This window comes from Cyprinodon variegatus, unplaced genomic scaffold (genome assembly GCF_000732505.1).
Source record: "Cyprinodon variegatus isolate N-32 unplaced genomic scaffold, C_variegatus-1.0 Scaffold546, whole genome shotgun sequence".
Classification (NCBI taxonomy): Eukaryota; Metazoa; Chordata; class Actinopteri; order Cyprinodontiformes; family Cyprinodontidae; genus Cyprinodon; species Cyprinodon variegatus.
In genome coordinates this window covers 109047-121373 of record NW_015150999.1, presented here as the reverse complement: position 1 = coordinate 121373, position 12327 = coordinate 109047, and the positions used below count along the sequence as shown (strand labels likewise).

The window sequence follows — 12327 nt, the reverse complement described above, 5'->3', positions numbered from 1 at the left end:
TATTTTTTATATAAATCATTTTAAAAACAAAAGTAATGACACACGTGTGTAACAAAAAACTTTATTTTGACAATATTGCACTCATTGCTGTTTTCTGATTTTTGAAATATGAGGGCTGTTTTAGTGTCTGTGCTGCTCAATCGTGAGCAATGAATGAGGCATCAAGTAATGAACCTTTAGGCCAAGTATTGTGTGGGAAGGCTTCATTGCTTTGTGAGGCTTCATTTGGCCATCACTAGAAGAGTGGACAGGCTGTAGATGGATTACTGAAGCACAGATCTGATCTTATTGGTACAGCGTTATGGAGCCAGAGACCCAGACGGGGAGAGACAAACTGAAACTTTCCTGAGGACTGGCACAAGAGGACAACTAGGGAAATTAGGTTTCAGAAAAAACTCAGAACTGGAATTACAAGGAAAGACACAGAACAGCAAAGAATCTTAAAAGCTAGTTTCTAAAACTAAGAAAAGACAGTTGACCTGTTACCACATGAGGTGCAAAAACCATCTGCCGTCCAGATACTGCTCCTTTTTGAAGGCTGCACTGATTGCTGGGATGAGCTCCAGCTGGATTCAATCGGCCTGAGGAGGGAACAGCACACCACAAAGAGCAGCACCTGCCTGCAAAACAATGAGTTAGTTTGCATGCCTCTACAATGTAAAATGGTCCTTATTTCAAGAATAAATTGTAGGATATAAAGGTATATAATAAGTGCAAAAGTGGTACACAACACTGACCAGAAATCACAAAACATTTGGCTTCATTTATTCTGTAAACCAGATTCAAATGTATTTTGGTATATTTAATAGATTACAGGGTTTTTATTCAATTATTCCTTTTCTTATCCCTCTTTGTCCGTCTGGAGAAGAGCTGTCATCGTGAAAGAAACATAGCTTTCAATCATAATGGTAATTCCTTCTTTGCAAGGTTTCTTTCTTGACAGTTCAAATTATTACTCATCCAAAAGAGGGTCTAATAAGGTTAGATGATCGGTGTGAGCTCATGTAGTAAATTGCATGTCATACGGTAACTCCTGTTGTTTGCGCTCAGATTAAAACAGAGCAGGGAGATGGGTTCTTTCATTAACTCATAATGAAGGATTGCGCTGATTTCACTAATGAGTTTGTTAGTGATTATGGGAGGACAGCAGCAATTTGTGTGAAATGGCATTCTTTGTCTGCCATGTGACGAGAGAAAAGAGAACAAGTGCCTTTGAAATATTTCTCAGTGTTTCATATATTTTGTATATTTAACTCATTGTTTCTAATCTTTCTTTGATTCAAAGAAGTCACACACCTATGAAACATCCTGAGACAGAAGCCGTTTATTAAGTGACCTTAAGGTGGAACAAGGTCTTATTGTTAGGATGTCATACTTTTAACAGAAAGGAAACGTCAAACCATTTAAATTGTGTTATCACAAACAGATTTTAATGTATTAACAAACATTCTTAAAAAATCTTGAATCTAAAAAAAAAAAAAATACAACCTTTTCTTCACCTTTACACCTGATGTCATATTTAACAGAGAGCACAGACAAACAAAGGAGTTCCCGTGTTACAGCAGCATTGTACTGGATCCATATTAAGCATGGAGGATTTGTCTCTTTGTAGAGAGTGTATGAAGACCATGTCTGCAGTGAGTTGTTCCAAAGGGATCATCCTTAAATGGCATGTGTGCCAGGCAACAAAAGACACTGTGCAAAATAGGCTTTCTATTTCACAGGCATTGTTTGTTCTGTTGAAGGGAGCTGTTGATAGTTTTGCTGTTATAGACACAAATTCAGCCAAAGGAGAATGCCTTACTTTAGTTCAGCGGGAATTTGTTCTTAAAGAGACAGACGCTTTATAAACCATCACAACTCAGGCGAGTGATTTGTACTTCAGCTACTAAAGTATTTAGCAACATTTAATGGTATTCAAATAGAAATACAGTTGAGTGGTATCGTAACAGAAAAACACATCTAATGCATAATTTTCTAAGTTTAGAAAAGGTATATATGTTCTATCTGATAGGTGAGCGGTAAAATATGATGTTTAATGCAGAGATATTGAAAAAAAAAAACAATCCCCTAAGCTTTGGACCTTAAAAATACCAAGACGTAGCTTTCACCTACACTGACAGGCTGGGCAACTATAGAAATAATAGAAGGAGCAGCCAAATATCTACAATAACTCTAGGGGAGCCGAAGAGATCTGCAGCTCTGCTGCTGGGATCTGTTGACACAAAAACTACAATATTAATCGTGCAGCTGACAAACCTAGGAGGAGAAAGCCATAAGAATTTCAACTTACCCTCTGCCACAAGTCTGGTAGCGACACAGCAAACATAAGAGGTCTGGTCAGATAAGATCCAACTGATTGTTGCTTTTTTCATGCAAAGAGCGACGTGTAAATGAGCACAACCTGCAGAGCAATCTAAAAAAAACATTGACCTTAAAGCAAAAACAAAGTGGTAGCAACATCATGCTGTGTCTTTACCTTGGTGCTTTACAGAGTGATGGGAGGATGAATAGAAGTCGATACTAGGGATTCCTGAAAAGAACCTTTGACAGCTTACCTTCTAATAAGGCAAGCTCCATAAACATACAGCAAGAGCTATGATGGAATGCTTTAGATCAAATAAGACATTACTCTGGCTAATATAACCCCTAACCTGTGGAGAAAAACTGAAAAGCTGCCAGGATTTATAAAAATATTTATAGATTCCCTCTTTATATTTATACAGTTGAAGCCATTTTGCAAAAAAAGTATGGGACATTTTAGTCTCTAGATGCGAACCGCTGATAGAAAAATACCACTAAAACAGACCACAGCTGTAACCGAGTATGAATATAGATGCATCCAGTGGTCTTCCTTTTTTTAGATGAAAATATTTTTTTAAATATTGTGTTATTTTCTTTTCACTTTGTTATTATGCACACAATCTCAATTAAATACATTGAAATATGTGTCCATAGAATGACAAAATGTGTGGGGGGGAATTTTGATTAAAATGAACAATCAGCAGTTTTCTTGTGAGAAAACTTGATTACTTTAATTCTGTTTTTGCCAGAACTTGTTATGGATGGCCAGTATTCACTCTCTGAGAGGAAAGATTTACTTACTGAAAATATTTAAACAAAAATTTTACCCACGTGCTATAATTCGTGATATTAAATATACATTAAGATATAAAGATGATTCATAATTAGGCTCTAATTCTCTGAAAAGAAAATGCTTAATACGGGTGATAAACATTTAGTCTTTCTGTCAGCCTCAGTCAAGAATGAAGCCTTAGGGTGGAAGAAAGGCTGGTAGCACTAATGATGCAGAAAACAGCAAACAGCACACAAGGCCAAGAGAGATGCAAGACTGCCATCCCATGGTGAACGAGGAAACTAAAGTCCCTCCTGTTGAGGCTGCAGACAGTAGGAAATGGCACAGCCGCTAAAAAAGGAGTTATTCTCTGTCCATTGCATTTATTTTATAGGTCGAGCGCAATTCCATAGAGCCGGTTTCTCTTTCTGTATAATGAAGGACTGTGATGGTGCTTTATCACTTGAACATCCTCATCCCCAACATTAGCTCAGATATAATGAGGGTTATTCAGAGGACGGGGGCCCTCTCCGCAGAATGATAAAAGACCCGAGAGTGTGTCTGTGACATGGCATCGGTCATTAGCCTGCCTCACTTTGCCCTTTCATGTATTTCTAAATAAGTGCCTTCCTGTGGGTTTAACAGACCACCTAATCTGCCTACTTAGAGGTATGGGCGAGGAGTGGGAGCCCAGAGAGGTGAATTTCAGGCAGGTAAATGTGCTTATCTGTGCTGTGACATGTTTAGCCTCTCTGGTGGAAATTCTGCCACAGGCTTCCAACCCCCGGCAGGTTTCACTGGTGATATAAATTATGGGGGGGATTAGAGTATTTATGTGAAGAATCCTATAAAAGTGGAGCAGTGGCTTTCATAGATGTTACAGCTTTAAATCCCCACAGTAACTCTCTGTGTGCCTTTTTCTTTTAAAGGTTAATGCTGATTTAAGAATTCCCCCGGTGTTGGCCTGTCTGATCAATACTTGTAAATATACAGTTCTTTGACGGGAGAGGTAGTCTTATCTCTGTTGCAGCCAAGAATAAAAGGCTGGAGCTACAACGGGGGGATTGATTTGAGGATGGGGTGTGAGGGTTATTTTAAAGTGCCAGCATCCAAAAAGGACTAGATTTGAGGCAAAAACAAAAGAGGGAAGAGAGAAGTTCCACATAAAATCAAAGTAGATCCCTACAGCATTGCTTGAGAGATTTCGAAATAAAGCAGAACAAGGTCTGGGGAAAATCAGCTTTTGAACAGATTAGGAAACGGTCCCTAAAGAAAAAACTTTTTTGTCCACTCTGATTTTTACTTAGAAGAGTAATAGAGACTGAAATACAAGCTTCTTACACTACATTTAACTACAGAGAATATTCCCTTTTACATGTGAACATAAAAACGCATGTTCTTATCCTTCACAGCAAAGCTATTTTAAAAATGTCATTATGGTCAGTCTTGCAGGGTGATGTAGTCAACCCCCGTTTTCACACTGTGAAATGAGCTTCACTGACCCAGATGCTCCCTGGGCTTTCGAAATCTGAGCCCTTGATTCGGCTGCTCTTACACAAGTCTGTCATGTGACGGAAGGTTGCGAGGTTAACCGAAAGGCTGGTAAAATATCACCAATCAGAAAAATAAGCCCCCGGCACATTTGTCTCGGGAGTGGGCAATCAAGGCCATACAGAATGAGTAACTGTTGGATTATTTAAATAAAGCACAGACTGGGGCAAAAGAGACAGGAAAAGACGTGTCCTTAAGAGTTAATACAAGTCTATGAGCAGAACATTGTATGAGCTTTGAAAAAAGTATTCCTGTCCCTCAAACTTTTCATCATTTCCAACCACAGACTTCAACGCCTTTTTGGAGTTTTACATGATAGACCAACACATTCCCTTGTTATTGTGGTCGAAGTCCCTGACTGTATGCGGGGAACCTCTGTTCCAACCTCAGTTGCATCAGGAAGGGTATTTTCTGAGTAACTCACAGTGATTTAGTGAGGCAACTCCTGAATAGAGCAGCCACAACACCACAAATATGGAAATAGACAAACACAAAGTAAAGAACTATTGTGAAGTGGTGGAAAAATGTTGTCATGTATTCGCCTCCCTTAAATTTACCTGATTAGCAAATCAATTATGAAGGAAACACCTGTGCAGGAGCTACAAGTGTAAGTCTTTTGGGGAATGTCTCCCACAGTTTTCAAATAAAGAAATAAAAATTTGCCATTTCTTTTTCCAAAAACGGAAGCGGCCCATTGTGTTTATAGCAATTTTGACAAGTGAATATTTAATTGTTGCCAAAGAGTCACAACTGCATTATAGACTTTGAAATCACCAGTCTATCACATGCTAATGTTTCTGTTCCTGCTCTAGTTGTATATTTACACTGCAAAATACAGAAATCTAGTATTCTTAAAATAAGTACATTTTTTTTTCTTGAACTGAGCAGGTAAGTGAGACTTCTCCCTGTACACAAATAAATGTGCTCAGCAGACCAGCGTAAAACTCCTGAAGTTTGGAGATCACTGCTGTTGATGTGTTGTTGCTCATGCATAGTGTGGACCATGTCTGAATGCACCTTTCCTCTATTCCCAACCAAAAAAGAGTGACTAACATCTCTGCCAACCCCCCACATCCTGTTCAGACTTACCATCAGGTTGCTGCTACTAAGAGCTAATGGCAAAAACAAACTGTCAGACATAGTTTCTCTGCTGAATAAAATGAACACCTCTCAGGTATGGTAGTCAGAATAATTAAGTCTGTTGCACTATTTCAACCTCCTTTTCTCCTTCTATAGAGAAAAAAATAAAGATTGGTTACATATGAAAACTTGAACTTGCTTCTAATATCCTGTTCTTTTTTAATTCTCTTTTTTTTTTACATTTTCTTGCTACATATTGTGGTTGTTTAAATTGAGTTGTGAGCGATTCTGATTCAAATGACCGAACTCTAAATGCACCCACCAGGAGAGGGCGATGTGCAACACCAGGCGTAATAGTGGAAAATGATTGTATTTTATTTACTGAAGCATTGCTTCAATAATAAGGCATGGATACAATTATAAAATGTATCAAACAACTTAATTTAAATGAATAAAAAAGGAGTTCAGTAATAATGAAAAACATTTATTTTGCAGTTTTCCTTCTGCATGGAGACTGAATATTCACAGTAGATTACATAAAACAAAGAAGGCAGTAGGTAGAAATTTGTCACTATAGCACTTGATTAGATGAGAGTTATGAGGCAAAGCTTTGCTTAAAGACACAGTAAGGTAGTGTAGTTTAGACTGTTAGGACACATGGTGTACAAATATTGCTGACTTGAAGTTAGTTCGGCACAAAACCCTTCAATTAAAATGCAATGATGATAATGTCATTAAAACTTAAGGGAAAGACTGATTTCTTGCAATTGAACTATTTGAATATTTAATGAAGATTGTCAACAAAATGTCTGAAGACATCTCTTTAAAGGAAATGTGACAAGTAAATAACCCAGAAAGGTGAAAGTACGTAACTGCGGTCTGATGCAAAAAATTCAGATTAGCTCTCTTCCTTTTGTGACTCCAAGATAACCTAAAATTAACTAGTAAATAAAATCACATACCAGCCCATAACATTAATTAATGAGCTTTTCAGTCATCCCTAAAGATTTATTTTTGTAGCTTCTTGCCTGGAGAACATCAAAGCATTTCTGGGATTGACTTTTCCTAATCCTGTCAGGGCAGGAAAGAGGGAGAGAAAAAAAAAATAACGAGAAGTGAAATGTGAAATAACTCTGTTTGGCAACAACTCCTCTAATTGCATTCCACTACCTCGAGAATCATCTATGGACATAAAGGTCAGAGTCTTGAGAAAAAATAAAACTTCTTACACAGTCTAAGAAAAATAAGAATCATTTTAAGTGTTCATCAATTCTAACATAGTAGAGTTGGAAAGATAAGAACAGATAAAATGGCTGACACCCATGTTTGCTTTGCAGAGCATTGTCACTACGAATAAACAAACAGCAGCATGATAGTTCCTTGCAGTTTAGATACAGAAAGGGATCTGCACCTCTGGATAACAAACAAAATTCATATGAACTTTATAGTGGGTGAGAATGGCTTCAGAAATCAAACACATTGTTTATTTACGGTCAAACATAGTAAAATAGTTCTGCATTAAATGGGAGAATTTCTTGAGCAGCATAGTTAGTGTCACTGGCAGCTTGGTCATTAGCTTAGTGTGAGCCATCAAGCACTGCAGTCTAAGTCACAGTAACAACAGTGGTTATTTTCCAGTAAGACATCCAAAAATCTGAGATTTACTAAGTAAAATTGGCAACAAAGTGGTTGAGATTGTTGTAGACACTAATCTATAACAGGCTATTACAAAAATAACTATCAATTTCCCATTTTAAGGACAATGGAAAACATTTGCTTTGTTCCCCCAGCAAATACAGTTATGTGTTGTGGCTTTGATTTAGGTCCATGAGGAGCTCAGAGTAAACAGCACCTCTCTCTGAAACTCTTCTTACTCTTCTTGTTCTTTCCTTTTCCGTTTTTGTCCTTGTTTTCAGTCATTTTCTTGCCTCGCACTTCACGCATTAAATCGAAGAATGCCTGGTGAGAAAACAAGGAGCTTGTTTACTTTTTACTTTGATGCAAAATCAAACTTGAGTTTGAATTCATATTATTATTCAGTACTGTACATAATTTATAGGTCAGATTTGAGGGGTTGTTGATAATGGTTTCCATCATATATAGTTTGCTGATTTTTTTTCTTTTTTCCCTGTCATCTTGAGAACAACAACTTTTGAGTGACTGAACCTGGCAGATCAGGGGCTTCTGTAAAGTCAGTTTGCTTTATTTTGTTTGTTTGTTTGTTTGTTGTTAAGCATTTCTACTCATGAAAAAGGGAAAAAAAGACGGTTGCTAATTATTTAACTGTTTAAGTAGCTGTATTTTCAACCTGTTAAGTTAAACTATTAGAAAGATGTCTGCTAAACAGCTGACAGAAGGCTGGCTACCCGAGTCTGCAGCCTTACTTATAAACCAGCTAATCAGCTAGTTATTATTGTCTAACTCTATAAAGATGTAAAATAATCCATACTGAGAACATGTCAAAGGCTTGAACAGGTGGATTTAGATTCTTCACACAATATGGAGAACATAAGGGAGGAATTTAACAAACCTTTACATTATTTAGTTGGATAAACAAGCACATAACCTCGCAATCATTGAACTGGTTAAGAAGCAGGATTACTGCAGAAAGATCTCATCAGAAGAGCCTTTGGTTGCATAATCTAACTTTACATACCACAGGCGAGCTGTAGCAAGTCTACAGATTCTTGTATAAACTGACCTCACCGATATCAGATCTGATTTTATTCACAGCAAAACTTTTCCTTCTACATATAAAACTTTGGCATGTTTCTGTTCAATAAATGCGTTATGTGTTCAGTGGCACCTTATCCACGTTGGCTCTAGTTTTGGCAGATGTCTCAACATACTGGACCCCCCACTCCTCTGCCTTCCCACGGCCCTCGTCCAAAGACACCTGCCGACGATCCTCCAGGTCTGACTTGTTGCCAACCAACAGGAGAGGAATCTTGTCCTCCTCTGCCTTCACCCGCAGGATCTGCTCCCTGCAATCACACGGCAGATTCCCAATAAAAATTGCGATATTTTTATGTTTCTTATCCATCGTACAAAGTGATACAAATGTTCAACGGTGTCATTTACATTGCACAATGTAAATATCTAACGTTTTATAGCATGTTTTTAATTGGAGCAAGGCATATATTTGAGTAAGTTATTTTAGACTAACACAGAAACAAAGCCAAGAAACGAATCCTGCATCGTACTTGTCTAGAAAAATGACATGATCAAGTAGGAGGAAAAATGTAATTGAATCATTTCACTGATCACAGTCATTACCAATACAGCAAGATGTAATCTAATTTACATCTCATCAAAGTCGTGGACCTTCAACAGATGCCACATTTACATGCTTGCCTCATTGCATCATTACCTGAACTCATCAATGGCACTGAAGGACTCTTGCTCTGTGATGGAGAAAACCAGCAGGAAGCCCTCCCCGCTGCGAAAATAATTATCCCTGATAGCAGCATAGTCCTCCTGGCCAGCTGTGTCCAGAATGTCTATTTGGACTTCCTCCCCATCCAGCACAACCTTCCTTCTGTAGCTGTCTGCCTTGGTGGGCTCATAGTCCTCCACAAACTGGGGATGAAAAGATTAAAACCATTTGTCTTTGCTGTTTTGAAGGGCAAAAGACACAAAAACTGCTCATGTTCTTTGCAAAGATACAGCTCATGAGCCGATATTCTGGTTTACTTTACTTGATTACCTCTATTAATAAGATTTTTCCTTTCTTTTTTTTTTTTAATAAAAAAAAAAATCTGCACAGTTAGGTTAGCATACAATCAATAAATTACTGAGTAGTGGCATAACGGTTTGAGCTGAGAAGATGTTATCATGGAGCAGCAAAGTTAACTGCAGAAAAACTAATATTGGAATGCACCAAGTAGCAATGATAAAAACATCTTTATTATTACTGTAGGACCTTTTTTTGCTGCAATTAAAACTTTAAGTCTTTTAAGGTTACATCTCTAGCAGCTTTAAAACATGTAAAGACAATCATTTTATACATCTTAACAAAATTCAACTTGAGAAAAAAGTAATTTAGGTGTTGCAACAGATTCTCAGCTGAAGCTGTGTCTGGACTTTGACTGGGCTACTAAAACACATAAATATGCCTCGGTCTAAACCGTTCTACGCTGGTTCTGACACCATACGTCTTTGTCCTTCTGGAAAATGAAGATCCATTCTACACCTTAAATATTTTACAGTCATATTTTCCAATCCTTCCCTCACATTTAGCTCCATCTATCTTCTCATCAATTCTGACCAACTCCGTCACATGATGCTGAAGTTTTCCAAGTAGCATTAGTTTTTTGCAACTCAGCCGTTTGCACCAAGATCAACAAGTTTACTTATGGTCAGGATTTTAGCTAGCAATGCGTATGAGCACACATTGTACGCCATTTACTAAAAATAATAGAAATTGATCTCGGAATGTATGGCTTTGGAACGCCCTAATCTTCCCCTGTAATATGGTGGAATATCTACTGTATCTAATGTACCTACAGACAACTTCATCCACGGGAACAAGCACGCTGCGCTGTTTGCGAGCAGGTAAGCCTAAAACTTTGAAAAGTATACGAAAACGTAGTTTTTTTTAAAGGATTTTTTGTTCTTTGGGACAATAATGTCCATGGAATGGTGGAAAAGACAACAGCTAACGTAAATGATAACTGGGGAGGTGATCAGTACTAAATTTGTAGCAAATGTCAAACAGATTTCGGTTCTTCAAGATAATTTAAGTCTTTATTTCCAAAAGATCGATAAATGGATGTTGTTTGTGGATAACAGTGCACTTATTTTGCCCTTTGGACGTTTACAACTGGTATAACTGCCCTTCGATGCAACACACCTGCTTGTGTAAAACATCAGCTTAGGTTTAAAAAATGTACTAAGATACATGAAAATGAGACAATCAAGTTTCAGAATTAGTTTCAGTGTCTGTTGTATTCTAAAGAGTGAAGATACACAGAAATAAAAGCAGCCCTGGAACTTTCTCCTCTCTTGGTTTTCAGATTGTCGTTGTTCAACGTGTTGTATATCTAACAATCAAGTTTCACCTTTAGCAGTAAATCTAAGTTACACTTTCTGATTGTTTGAATTAACCTACGAAACATAATATTGTACCTAAAAATTATCTCATGTCTTCCTTATGAACTTTCCGTCTCTAGTCAAACACACATATTTTCCATAATCAGTGTTGGAACAAAGACAAAAAAAGTTGGCTGCATTCCACCTAAAAATGCAGGAAATAACGTTTCAGAACATCTAAATATCAAAAATTTCCAGGATAGGACTTCCCTAAAAGATGTGACCCACATGTGTAAACCCTATGAAAGATTCCTAGCTTAAAGCCTGCTTATGGTCTTATCTAATTAGTATATTTTACCACAAATTTCCTGCAAAAGAAAGAAAAATCTGTTTTGTCTGAATAAGTTCACAGTTATCAGAATAAAAAAATACTAATCTATAACACACAATGTTAAAGATTCATATTATTCAAATGTAGTGTTGACTTGCAGCTCTTAAGAGCTTTTTTAAAGATTCTCCTTCATGGGGGTTTTAGGACACCCTTCCATCTCATGTTAACAGCTTTTCCCAGGAGCTCAATTAACCAAAGGGAATAGATGGTGCGAAAAGCATGTCTCTGTAGCATCAACTCACCTCGTCGTACATAAATTGCAGCGTGAGTGCGGACTTCCCAACACCTCCACTTCCCACCATTATCACCTTGTGCAGTGCCAGAGAGCTCTGGTTTTTACCTTTATTGGCAGCCATCACTTTATTTTCCTTTGTGTCCTGCTTACACACTCAAACACATGTGCACACTCGCACACACAGCCACACACACAGGCACACACGCGCCGCCGACCTGTGAACGACAAGAGAGGAAACTTAACGGCGGATCACATCAGTAAGGAGGGAAGTCGGGAGAAGCGGATGGACAGATGGCAGTCGTTGCTTAACGGCCCTTGCATTGACAGTAGCACACTGTGCCAAGGCTCTAGGCTGAGATCCAACAAATCTTGAATCTTAACCCCAACCGCCCTCTTTAAACTGCCAAATTGCCAACTCATGAATCTGAGAACTTTATAAAGTTGGCCATCAAAAGGTCAGTGAAATTGATCAGGAGTAATGAAGCCGTCATTCTCATAGTAAGACTGAATTTACGAAAGCATTAAAACAGAGCATCATGTGCTAGACCCATTAAAAAAAAAGAAAAATGGGTCGCTGGCCATCTATCTGCTTTATAAGGGCCCTGCCCTCAGTGGGTTAAAGCTCAGAGTCAATTGGTTTTTCCTCGACTTCAGTATCTTCCATCCCTGTCAGATATAACTTTTAAACAGAGTACTGAACTGACTCCCCTGCAGATGCCTGAAATGTCTCACACTGGACTGGAATTTTAATGGAAATCATTTTAAATGTGTCAAATATGCGAAGGGCATGTCTCCATAAACGTCACGAGTACAGCTGGATACAAGCCTTACTTTACATGAGTTTCTTGTTTACTACTAGAGGTCGGCCATTTCATCACATCTTTTAACCACTGTTACCTGCTGTCTGTTTATTTCCCAATTACGGTTCCTATTTTACCAGACTTAAAAGGCAGAGAACTGTTA

At 37.9% G+C, this 12327-nt stretch overlaps 1 protein-coding gene across 1 annotated transcript in view; it reads right to left on the bottom strand.

Moving 5' to 3' along the window:
- Positions 1 to 6171: 6171 nt before the first annotated feature.
- The window catches only part of LOC107095444 (ras-related protein O-RAL), an 18043-nt gene continuing 11887 nt past the window's right edge, over positions 6172 to 12327 (bottom strand). Inside the window, exons 2-5 of the mRNA XM_015391549.1 lie at positions 11372 to 11579; positions 9078 to 9286; positions 8514 to 8691; positions 6172 to 7666 (exon numbers count right to left, since the gene is read on the bottom strand). Coding sequence (XP_015247035.1) covers positions 7544 to 7666; positions 8514 to 8691; positions 9078 to 9286; positions 11372 to 11485 — 624 coding nt within the window. The 5' untranslated portion in view covers positions 11486 to 11579 and the 3' untranslated portion in view covers positions 6172 to 7543. The remainder of the gene's footprint in view (positions 7667 to 8513; positions 8692 to 9077; positions 9287 to 11371; positions 11580 to 12327) is intronic.